Source organism: Vidua macroura, chromosome 3 (assembly GCF_024509145.1).
Source record: "Vidua macroura isolate BioBank_ID:100142 chromosome 3, ASM2450914v1, whole genome shotgun sequence".
Taxonomy (NCBI): Eukaryota; Metazoa; Chordata; class Aves; order Passeriformes; family Viduidae; genus Vidua; species Vidua macroura.
The window spans coordinates 13,793,061-13,805,856 of record NC_071573.1 but is presented as its reverse complement, the minus strand read 5'-3'; the positions used below and the strand labels follow the sequence as shown (position 1 = coordinate 13,805,856).

The window sequence follows — 12,796 nt, the reverse complement described above, 5'->3', positions numbered from 1 at the left end:
AAGGGCAAGATAATGGGCTGTGACTTCAGCCTGACATAAAGACAGAACAGACCTACATAAGCACAGCGAGAGGCTTGGGAAGCATCCCCACCCCCTCCTTCCCACGTGTTAACCACAGGCTGGGTGACTACACGTCTTTCTCTCTCCAGCAAAGTGTCATAACAGATATTTCCTTCAGAGAAGCAAACACTGAAGGTCATAAATACCCACAGGCTTCTTTATTCCATCCTTAGTTACTGCCACGTCCCTTGGTATAGGGGTTATTATGTGTTATGTTGTAGATGGAAAAGACACAGATGTCTTGTATCTCAAAACCATTGATAGGAAGGCTTGGGAGGAGGGCATCCCTGTCACTCAGTTACTCACTGTTTCATGACAAGATCACTCAGCCATGAAAGCATTCAATCTGACTTTACCAAGATTTTGCACTCACAGATGTACCCCAGATTGATTGTGATGTCAAGGCGGGGAAGATAATCAATCCAGAATTCATTGCAAAATGCCCTCCTGGATGTCAAGATGTAAAATACCGTGTTTATGGCACAGACATTTATGCTTCTTTCTCCAGTGTCTGCAACGCTGCAATTCACAGGTGAGTGAATTAAAATGAGTGAGGCACTCAGACAAAACTGTCATTTCAGTGCAGGGAGCTTCTGACTTCTCAAATTCTTTATGGTTCCCACTTCCTTGTATGGTCAATTGCAGGCTGCTGCAATAGAAAACCTGAGAGAAAGTCCATGTGTGATGGAATGGACCCATCCTTATAAAGTGCTGTCAATCCTGTATTCCTATAGAAATTAGTTGTGTTTGAAGAAGTTTCTCAGCCTTTGGAGAAATGTCTTGAGGTTTCCAGATCTCTCATTCATGCATAACAAATTACTATTGTACTATTATTATTCAAGTGGAAGATAGAGATGGAGCTGCTACTACTAATAAATCTTCAGAAAAAAATAGGCATATCACCAGTGATGAATACATATGACTCTCATACTTCTGGGATTGGTTTGGTTCTCTGCATTTGAATTTAATTGTCCTTGACATCAAAGACTGAGTAATGTGCTTTCCTGCTACATAAAAGGACACTGCACAAGGGAATGAGTAACATAAATTCTGTAGCAAAAGTTTTTCAGAATTTTATTAGCCATGCAAAAATGTGCATAAAATTCTAAAGGAGAATAACTGCACAACCAAAACACACTGCAGCTGGAGGTGGGATGCACAGGCAGGATGTATCCAGCTAAAAATGCAGCAAGAAGTTCTAAAGCCTGACTGACAGCTTGACTTAGTTTGGAGATATTTGAGCTGCTGTGCTTCCGGTTCTGTGAAATCCCTGGGATCTCGGGTAAGGTGGGATAGTTAAGGCTTCGGGACTTCCCCCCTTGCCTCTGCACGGCTCAGGCTGAGGCGCCTGTGTGCGCACAGGGCTGCCACCTCCTGGCTGCAGCTCCGCCCTCGCTGGGGAGATGACTGCCAGCCGCAAATTGCTCCCTCAGGTACTAGTGCACAATGGAAATTGCCTCGGCATGCAGAATTAGTCCCAAAGGGAAGTTTAAAAACATTGGTAGCAATACTGCAATCTCCCTCCAGCCTGGCTGGCTGTATTATTATAGTGAGGGTTTCAGTTTTTCTCATTTGCCAGCTGGTTTTGGCTTTGTTAGCTTACGTGTTGCAATTCCATAGACAGTGAATTTCTTCCCCATACATTTATTTTAACAGCAGCTTCTCACAATTACCAGAGCGAAATACACCTCTAACATACTCTTCAATCCTGTTTGCTGCCCCGTACTTATTTTCCCACCTGGTCATTACTGCCAGCCCTACAACTCCCCTACAGTTGCAGCTGCTCTCCTAGTGATGCCAGGGCAGTCTGCACACACTGAAGGTTTTCTGTTTGTCTGCTGGTACAGGTTACAGTGTGTGTTAAACACCATTTGATGTGCACCACACCTGGACTCTGCCAGATTTTCTACAGTTTCCAGCAATATTGTGTCCAGTTTACTCCAGGCTGAGGTCAGAAATGTGCTTGGATTTTTGCAGAAAACACATACTGAGAGTCAAAGAAAACACATTCTGTTACATGCTTGGTCTGAAAACTCCTCTGAGAACCTCTTCCTGTATCTTCAGTCATTCAATCAAGCTTGCAGGAATTGTAAGAGAGGCAATAGCTTTTTCTTGTGTGCAACTAGGTCAAGCTTAAACAGAGGACCAGCAGATCAGTGGGAAGAGCAAACAGATCCTGACAGCACTTTGCAACAAACTGCTCTTCTTTATGTGGAAGGAGCACAAATATTTCTTAGCAGCAGGCTTAGTAGTAACATCACAGCCCCACCACCACCCCTGGTTTAAAGGTGAAAGGAATCACTTCCTACCTCTTGCATTGTAGAACGGTTTTGAAGGTTTTTGTGGAATTTCTACCCTCAGACACTATGTTTCCTCCTTGCAGCGGAATAATTGACAACACGGGTGGGAAGGTCCTTGTCCAGAAAGTCGCTGGGCACGCTGGTTACCGCGGGAGCTTCTCCAATGGCGTCCGGTCCCTGTCACTGCCACGCTGGAGGGAGTCCTTCCTCGTGTCAGGTACCATTCTGGGGTGGGCACTCCCCACCTGCTCCCACCACTGATTGCTGAGCAGCAGTGGGCAGAGGGGGAAGCAGCCTCTCGTTTTACACACCTGGTTAGTCACCACAGGCCCACCCCACCTAGCTTTGGCAGGAACAGTGCATTTGAGACACTTCTTGTTCTGGGCTTCCCCTGTAGCCTGCAAAGAGACCTGCACCCTGCTAGGGGTGTGCCCAGTGCAGGTCCGAGCCCACTGCAGGAGGTGATGGCTGCCCTGGACTGAGCCTTGGAAGGCACCTTAACTCCAGCTATTGATGCATAAAATCTACTGCTCTTCACCCTGGAAAGCAGTGCTGCTGAGGAAACTGAAAGGTCTTTTGGCCATTTGAAACATCCTCACCCTGCACCTGAATTTGTATCTCCTGAAATGACTTCAGACTTATGTCAAACCCCATATAGCCCTACTGTATATGCAAACCCTATATTAAGCAATTTGACTGGTGCATCCCAAGTATGTCAGGAATTCTCTTCACCTCTGTTAGCCAAATAGTCTTGATATATAATCAGTGCAGGTAAATCTATCTTAATTTAATGTTCATTCCTTTTTCCTCCCCATAGTATATATAGGAACTCACTTGCATTTACCAACTAAATTCACAGATTTTTTTTTTTCCAAATAGACCCACTTTACACCAGCTTCAGTTTATCTTAAAAAACCTACTTGCACTCACTCTGCCTTTGTGAAAGAGGTTTTGCTTGACCTTGCCTTAGATAAAAATTCTAAATCTAACTTCTTGATACATTGGGCCAGTTCTTGCCGGTCTGCACTTTTGGAGGTTTAAGATAGGTACAACCAATTGATGTTAACTACATCATTCCTGGAAAAATCAACAGCTCAAGCAACTGAACAGCTACTAAAAATAATGTTCTGTTCATTGAAAATCTGTAGACAGCAAAAGAGGTCTCAGAAACTGACCAAAACAAACTGTCATCTTAATTTTGCATTCATGTATTTGGATGCACTTTTTCACAGTAGTCTGCCATGGGTATACCATATTATGAGAAGGATTTATTTTGGATGAGTAGGAATTTCCTGGAATAGCTGAATTGCTACTCGTACTTGTTGCAGTTTTTTTCTCCAACAAACAGCACATTGTAATTCTGGTACATAAGTGGAAAATAGGATTTTTTTTTTTTTTTTTTTTTTTTACCTCAGCAGCTGCTCAGTTGTCATCCTGTAAAACTGTAGAAATTCTTCCGTGAAACGGTAGGATTTTTTTATTTATGCTAATAAGTCTATTCTTAATTAATGAGACACTATAAAAGAAGATACAAAGATACAAGAGCATATCAAAGGAGATTATGAGAAACCTGGGTACGTGTAGGCATGATGAGATTTGTCCCTTGTGCACACTGAGTGCTCTCACTAATGACAGTAGAACTCTTAATTTATAAACTAGCTCAAATGTAAATCTCACATATTATATAACACACATACTGTATTTTATATATGAACAGAAAGAAAACTTTCACTATACCTACTGAAAATGTGAGAAATTTAGAATTTTAGAGAAATTCAGAATAGCAAAACCAGGATGGCTGTGCTACTCATCTCAGCAGCCTGAGGCTGAATGCATACAGATCTCCTTCTCAGAAACAGAGCAGTTGGGGATGGATTTTTTTATGATTATGAGTCATAAAAAGCCAGAGCTGCATAAAGCATTGCCCAATAAAAATATAAAATCACCTAAGGGATCAATTTCAGGATGGCTTTAGAGCTTTAGAACTGAGTCCCCTATTCTCCAGCTGAATTCTCTTTCATCAGACCAGACCTATGTGCAATACTGTACTCTGGAAAGGTGCCAACAGCTTAATTCTAGTTAGGATATTGTCACCGGGTTTGTGATGTTTAAATTGTGAATGAACATTCACACAAAAGAGCACAGAAGAGGAATCCTTGGGGGACCTAGGGAATAAAGTGGCATGATTTAGGGGCAGTGGAGAAGGAGGTCTGTCCTCTTCGATTAAAGCAGCCAGCACACCAGGAGGTATGCAAACACTTTGGTATTCACTTTCAAGCACTGAAATGCCTTGGCACTCAGCTGAATGACTCCATTCAGTTTAGTGGGAGTTTTGCAGCTAGTGGGTTAAGAAAATAGTCCTGAACTTCTGGGTTTGCTAGTCACAAATAAGTGTGAGAGGGTGAACAGCCACTGCACTGTAGCAGCCACCATACCATAGCTTGTATTTCAATAGCCAGAGCTGATGTTTTCAGCCCACATGAAAACACATTTTTAAGTATGTCAAGCAAACTCCAACCTAGATGTAATTTTCCCCAGTAGTGAAAAAGAGATATTGCCATTGCCCCAGAGAGCAGGGCCACATTCAGATCAGGCCTCAGGCCTACCTCTTGGTCATGTATGGGATGCAAATTGATGATGATCAAAAATCCCAGAATCCTCCCCACCCTGCTGTATTTTCACAGCAGCAGGCTTCAGGTTTGCATCAGAAATCATTTTAGCACAGAAATATACTAAATTTAGATCAGATTATCATGCTATTGCTGCATCCATGTATCAACTGCTCATACTGACAACTCATTCTCTGCTTGGGATAAAGGAAAGCATTTAGAAATCATCAGTGATCTTGTAACTTTTCTGTCTTTCTACCAAATTAGCAGATCTCCCTAGCCTTTCTTGGCTCCTGATCCCAGTTTTAGCTCAGAGGGAAGTGGATGTGAAAACCTGCTGCCCTTTACTTAAACCAGCTTCTGTGAGAGAAGTCCAGAAGGCGAGAAAGAAGCTCTTTCCACTTTGTCCATGCATGATCACTTACCAGCTCTGGTCTTTGGTGGATCAGTGTTGACTTTAGTGGAGCTGCTCTCAGCTTATATCACTAAATGAGAAATGGAATAGCTTTTTACATCATTACCTCATTAGTAACTCTAACTTCTTTATCTATGGTCTTGCAATGACATCTGAAACTTCCTAGAAGAGCAAAACAAAGGAGATGGAGACATGAAAAGGGACAAAAGACAGGGACTCTCCAGCTCCATGGACATCCCTCCTCATTAGAGTTCCTCTAGCATGTACTGTTCTTTGTGTGCCACTGATACCTTGGAGTGGCCACCTAGAGGCTAGACAAGTTAAGAGAATAAAGTAGGTATTTATTAAAGGCCTTCAATAGTTACACCTTGGGCAGTGCAAAAGCCTCGCAGAGGCTACACCCCAGATGGACAACAGTCCCCAGTTTCTAAGACACATATATGTTTGGTCTATTTGCACATCAGAGGCTAATTGTCCAATTATAGCTTCAGGTAATGAAGTCATATTCCCTGGGTTTGCTTCCTCCCTGATTCACTTCTGTTCATACTTTTCAGGGCCTGAGGCAGAAGGTGTCCTTGGTTCTCAGGCCTGGAAGGATTGTTTTACCTGACAAAAATGTGAAGGGAGCTTACTAATAATCTATATGGAGTTCAGAGTTATACACTAATTCAATACAGGATCTGAAAAATATAAAAGCCAAAAACTTAAGGCATCACCATCACGGGAGAAACAGTCCCCAGTTCCCAGGAGTGGCTCAGTCTGTAGGAATTAATTCTGTTCAGTGCTGTTGGTCTCTGTATTAATCACCCAGGATGACAACTGACATGCTTGCAGTGCCATATGTACCTCCTTAAAGAATCCCCCAAAGGTATAGAGGAGAGATCATCATGACTCAGGTTTTGCAGGAGGTGGAGATAGGTCTCACCAGAGCTGGTCTGGATACATGACACAGCACAGCATCTCATAGAGACAGTCACCAGGGTCTGGAAGGCCTACATCCCTCAACTCCTAGAGGCCAAAGCAGTCTTCCCTGGTGGGCTTTTCTGCAACACTTTTCATTCAGTGATGTATGCGATTATAAAAACTGTCCCAAGAGATGGAATTGCAGGCCACACGTACCAACAGAGATGGCGTCTGCTCTGGCACTGAAAAGATTTGTGGTTTAAAGCTTAACCGGGAAACATACCTCATTGTTTCAAGACAGGACTCTCATTTTAGATCTAAATATAGGTACCATATGTTCCCACACACAAGCACAGCCTTCTCTCACTGTTATTACTGCAAAAGACTGTTGCCAGAAATGGCATCTTGCAGAAGTGAGGTCAGAGAAGAATGCTGTGTGCGTGATGAAATGAATTCCACATCAAACATGCTTTCCAAGTCAACTGCATAGTCAGGCATTGGAGAAGGCTGCCTAGGGAAGCTGTGGGTTTAATTAAAAGTTGTACAGATGTTTTTCAGGAATGGTCCCCTTGTACTCAATATCATATGAGAGCAAAAGATTGAACTAACTGGCCTCTGCAAATCCTCCCCAGTACTGTGTTTTCATGCTTTCTAACTCCTTTTTTATGATTCTGGATTTAGGCACCAATATTTTTAGTGGTATGGTTTTGAGATTCTGCCATCAGATGAAAGAAATATTCATGAAAATGAATTGGGAAGTAAGGAAGAGGGATCTGATTCTGAATGCCTACATTAGATGAGAAATTTATCATAAAAACTTATTTTGTGATGCCTTCTAATATATATTTTTTTGTAGAGGGCAAACCAAGAAAAGGTGTGACTTATCCATCAACTCTTGAATATTCTTCAAAAAGTACGGCTGTTAAATCAGGCAAGTATTTGTGACTGACTTTCCCTTACATCCCTTCACAGCTATCTGTCATAGCTTCTCAGTTGTATAACGACAACTATTCAGAGGCAGAAGTTCATGCATCCATTAGTATGTCATCCAAATCACTCGTGGTATTTTTTTATCTTAAGCATATGGAAATCATCTCAGACAATTTCTATTTTTTGGTCATACCATGTTTCACAGACTTCCGTTTCCAAATAATTTCCCCCTTGCTTTAGATCTGTTACTGAATATGATGGTGTGCTGGTTATTTGCAAGCATTTGAGGTTATACATGTTGGTTTTCTCCTAATGTTACTCATGTTATCTCTTGGGATAGTCAGTGCTGAGAGCATAATATTAAATAGCAATATAATACAAATGAAAGCCATGGTAATCCACAGCAGCTTAAGTAAGAATGCTACAATAAAGAACTACTGTGTGTAATCATTTTTGTCAGCATCCATTCTGTAAGACTCAACTCAGTTTAAATAATTTAGTTGTTTGAAGAGGTCTTTGATCAAGTTTCACACTGGTGGGTAGCTGACATTCAAGTGCACATGGATAACCTCTGTCACTGAAATGACACTTGGTTTTGCTCCCTGTTACAGCTAGGTAAGGTTCAGACTCTCTCTTGGGGATGCAAACAAAAAGAAAGTTAATGTCCCATACTACAGTGCACTTCCCTTACACAGTCCTTTTGCTGATTGCTGAGCCTGAGCCTTCCTGGGCATATCCACTGTGAGCTGTGGTTAAAGGGAACATGCTGTATCTTCTCCATGAACTCAAATGCCTGGCATTGGGTGTATTCATCCAAGACCACAGAGAGGTTACTTGGAGACCTACTTTTCTCCTGTACATTATTGTTTGCTCCTTGGAAGAAAAGTACAGAGCTCTTTTCTCACAGAATTATAGAATCATTATGGTCAGAAGAAGCCATCAAGTACAACTCAGCACAGTCATGCCCATCATAACCATGTCCTTAAGTGCCACATCTACGTGTCTTTCAAATATGTCCAGGGATGGTAATTTTATCACTTCCCTGGAAAGCCTGCTCCAAAGATTGACAACACTTTCTGTGAAGAAATTCTTTCTAATATCCAGTCTAAACCTCCCTTGGAGCAACTTGAGGCCATTTCCTCTTGACTGACCCCCACCTCACTACAACCTCCTTTCAGATACTTGTAGAGAGCCATTAAGTTCCCTCTGAGCCTTGAGGTTTTTTTTTCCCAAGCTAGAAAAACTGAGTTCCCTCAGCTGCTCCTCATATGATTTATGCTCCAGCCCTTTCACCAGCTTCATTGCCCTTCATCTTTATATTTTCACTTAAACAAAAACCAATTTAAATCTAAAAGCTGTAGTTGTTCAGACCAAATATGTGCAGCTCAATTCCACGCCTTTAATTTGCAATACCTTTGCATTTATAATCAAATAAGTACAGATTTGTATATTTCTTGACCACATATGCAGAAATTATTTCACCCAAATACTATGCTGTGCTAGAAGGGAGGGCAATACCTTAGGAATCTTGACTTTTTCTGAGAAATGTTCATTAAATCACAGCTCATCATCCCCAAGTGTAGCCATACTTGAAATATCAACTCAAACATTTCAAAGCAGACCAGAGACAATCACAGCCAGGATTGAACTTAGCAGGCTGTAAGCAATGGTGTCTTCCACCAGTGCCAAAAGCCATGTAACGTAAGAATCAGTATAGAAATGGCCAGCATCATCAGTCAGGGTTCTGTCACACAAACAAAATACCAGGAGCTTGTTCTGGCAGCAAACCAAAGACACAAGTCTTCACTTTGCTCCTGAATCAAATAGTGTGAATGAAAATGCCTAACAACAAAGACAGTGCATTCATGCAGAGAAAGCCCAGGATTATCAGAGGAGCAAGCAACTATTATATCAAACCCAATGTCACTGCCTGATTTTGCCCAGCCTTGTCCCACAGGTAGCAAAGAGATCCATTGTTCACAATTTATCTTCCTCAAGCCCTACTTGGCCCTATCAGCCCTCCTTAGATTTGCCCCCTCAACTCAGCCATCTCTGCTGTTCTCTGTCAGAAAGAAGCTTGTCTTTAAGATAAAAGTCTCTGTAATACACAGCCAGGGCCATTTGGTGAAAGAGAATTTCCTAGTTACTTTTTAATATTAAAAAAAGCTACTTTTTCTTCTAATTTTAAGTACAGAGACCACACTGTTCACTTTGATACTTAAATCCATTATCTGCAGGAGGCAAAAGCAGTCCTTTGAGTATGACAGTCACTGCTGTCAGATTAACAAAAAAAATCCTACTTCATACCTGATCAGCTGTCAGAGATGCAATTTTAGTCCTCATCCCAGAGATGCCAGAGATTCATAGTGCCTGACATTCCTTTAAATGCTCCTGGTGGTTACAGTGCTTCTCAAATGCTAGGCATGGCAAGAAAAGCCTTCCCAAAACTGTAACTCTTCACAGCTGCTCAAAGCTATTAAAAGATGTTTAGAAAAAACAGTACAAAATTTTAGGAAAACATTAACACTGCAGTAAATTCTCAAATAGTTTGATGCTGCCAAAAGAGCTAGAGAATAAAAAAAAAAAAAAAAAAAAAAAATCCTCCAGTACTCAGTCAGATAAAAAAGCAGAAGCAGATTATTTTGTGAGGTAAATAAACTATAATAAGTATTCCAAGTATGTTGGTGTCTCTGGGTCTTAGAAATAAAAAAAAGAAGCAAAAAAATCTCCTTTTTCCTTCTAAGCCAGTCTATGGCATTCAGGATTTGGCCCCATAATGATCTCAAAATGTCAGGCAAGAAAGAAATACATCTGAACATGAATTAGTGACTGAAAGATTGTACATTAGCAAGTATTTCCCAAACAACGTACACCCTGGTTCTCAGAACATGCTACTACTTGAAGGAAAAAAATACGATGCATTAAATCTTATGAGTATTGGCTTATTGGTGGCAAATGCCCATGCTTCTCCCTCACTTCAGAAATTCTACTGATACTGGCAGGAACTTTTGGGCTGTAAAAATGCCAAAGTTTGGCATGAAAGATAAGGGGTGACTTCTCCCTCCCGTGGCTTTTTCCCAGTAGGTGATAAAGCGCTGACTGGACTGCCAAAGCTACCTAATAGCATGTGACAGGATGCCTTCCTTTGGGGACTGATAATCTCTAAATGGGAGACTTGAAATTATTTTCTTTACAGAGCTGCCTTTTCTAATGTGCTCAATTTTGCTTTAGAGCCTAAAAAGACAGAGCAAGACCTAAAAGGTACGAAGAGTGCAGACGCTGCTAACACATCAGGAAAAGCATCAGATCAAGGTAAGGGTTGGGGATCTTGGTGCTCTTTACAGTATCCAACCTCCCTAATCTGCCTGTGGGTGCTTATAGGAAGCATTTTGACACTGGTTACACAGACAGCTTCACCTCCCCCATCCAACCTCGTCTCCACAGCCCCTTTCCCACCAAACCAAACTGCTATGGATCTTGAAGGGCTTCTGCTAATTCAGAGAAGAGGGCACCCACGGAATTTAATTTCTGCTTGTGTTTTGGATGAGTTCAGGTTTTGTGAACTTGAAAATCTTGCATTATGGTTCTTGGCAATCTCCTATGCAGGGCACGTGCCCTGCAAACCCTTTGAAGATACTGTGAAAGAGATGGGTACCCTGCCTGCAGGAGCACTGGGAACAGCTTCCTCTTGTGTTAAAGGATCCATGAGAAACTCAGCCAACATGCACCAAGGCAACAGATTTTCTTTGCTCTTACTATGCTCCTTCCTCAGATTTTCTGCTAATACTGTTAGCTTCCAGATTCTTTGCTCCTCACAGACTGGGGTATAAAGCTGGCCAGTGTGCCTGCTCCCTACTCCAGCAGCATAGGATCACAGGGAAGACTCACTGTGCCCTCTGTTTTCTTTCTTTTAGCACAGTTTCATGGAGCACTGCACTGTTCAGCCCAAAAAGAGCCATTCATGCTGATTTTTTTCAGCTGAGTTGTTTTGTTTTTCTTCTGAGCCCTCTTTCAGCATTATTCCATTAAAACTGTCTGAGATCTGAGTTTTTCACTGCCTAGCATTAGGTGATAATTAATCCACCAGACAGTTTCACAACGATGCCTTCCAAAAGGAGAACATCCAGAAATAGCAGTAGAACACAAGCTTGTGTTGTGCAGCAGTGAATAGAGTGTGCTCCGCTCCCTTTCAATGTAAACAGTGTGTCAGGCCATCCCCATGGCTATCGGCAGGGAGGAAAGGAACAAGACCAAGGTTAACATGGAATATATTTTAGGGCAGTTTTTTGTAGCTAGATGGAAAAGATAGCAGTGAAAAAACTTTTTTGAGAAAATTACTTGGAAGAACCTAAGCATGTTGACTATTTTTTATAAGGATATTTAGGATGTATATTTTGCAACTAGAATTGTCACTGTTCTCACAACAGATGATACATTTTAAAAGTAGTAGCAACTGTGAGATGAGTCAAACTTAGATGAGGTTGGCACCTTCCAGGTGGTGCTCTCCCCCACTCTCCTCAGCCAAAGCCCTGACGCTCCCTGCTCTGGCTCTGACCCACTCCCCCAAATCATCTTTATCTGAAAATTGTCTTCCTGTCAAAAACATTTCAGTGCTGCATTTTTTTTCTGGTCCATGACTCAGATTGGCCATCTTTACTACCAGATGCCAGCTGATTTCCATTTATATGGACCTTCTAAGTGCTTAATTACACTGAGAAAAGACTATGCCAAAACAGAATCTGCAACTGGAGGGTTGAACCATTTCATAAGTCTGAGACATCTGTCAGTTTGATGTGTTCCTGGCCGAAGCAGAAAAGTGTAGGGGGAACATTAATGCTGCAACAGGCTGTTGTCAGCACCCTCTGAGAGCAGAGTGCCACACAGGCACCTGCACAACACATCCATAATGAAGGCACTAATGGCTCCACAGATGAGGATGCTTGTAGGCATTCTGAAGAGAATGCCAGTTTCTGGGTTGCCTTAAACATTGAGTGCTGCTGCTGACACTTCCATATATGTCACACATCCAGCCACAGTGACATGTCAATATTCCTACAGGGGATACAGTCCACAAAGAGTACCAGACAACTCTGGTGCCAACCCCAGCCACACAAATGGCCACTACAACCCCCACACCAACGACCACGACGACAGATCCTTCCACCACAGTGCCACAGCCAACCACAACACCTGCAGCAACCAGAACCACAGCAGCTCCAGCCAAGACTAGACCTGGACCGCACAGGGTCAGAGATATGGGTCAGTAGCATGGATGTTTTCATTGCTTTCCTCTGGACTGACAGCTCTCCTAAAATTTAAGGAACAAGATATACAGCTGGATATACCATGATTTAGAGGAGCATGAGTTCAGTAATTCAATGTAGAAATACTAGGAGTGAAAATATATATATAAGTCCAGCAGACCAATTCATATGAGAGTAAGCTCTCCATCCCCAAATGCTGTTATGATTTTCAGGTATAGAAGTCAATAAATAGTTCTTTGATTTTCGTGTCTAGACTGAGAGATCAACAGATAGGTGAAGACTCATTTTAGAATTAATTTTGTGATAACTTTCAAT

The 12,796-nt window shown here is 41.9% G+C and overlaps 1 protein-coding gene across 2 annotated transcripts in view; it reads left to right on the top strand.

The window, feature by feature from the left end:
* The window catches only part of VIT (vitrin), a 53,911-nt gene that overhangs the window by 16,541 nt on the left and 24,574 nt on the right, over positions 1-12,796 (top strand). For both annotated transcript variants that reach the window (XM_053974448.1, XM_053974447.1), the window contains exons 4-8: positions 436-592; positions 2,444-2,577; positions 7,144-7,218; positions 10,449-10,529; positions 12,276-12,476. In XM_053974448.1, coding sequence (XP_053830423.1) covers positions 436-592; positions 2,444-2,577; positions 7,144-7,218; positions 10,449-10,529; positions 12,276-12,476 — 648 coding nt within the window. The remainder of the gene's footprint in view (positions 1-435; positions 593-2,443; positions 2,578-7,143; positions 7,219-10,448; positions 10,530-12,275; positions 12,477-12,796) is intronic.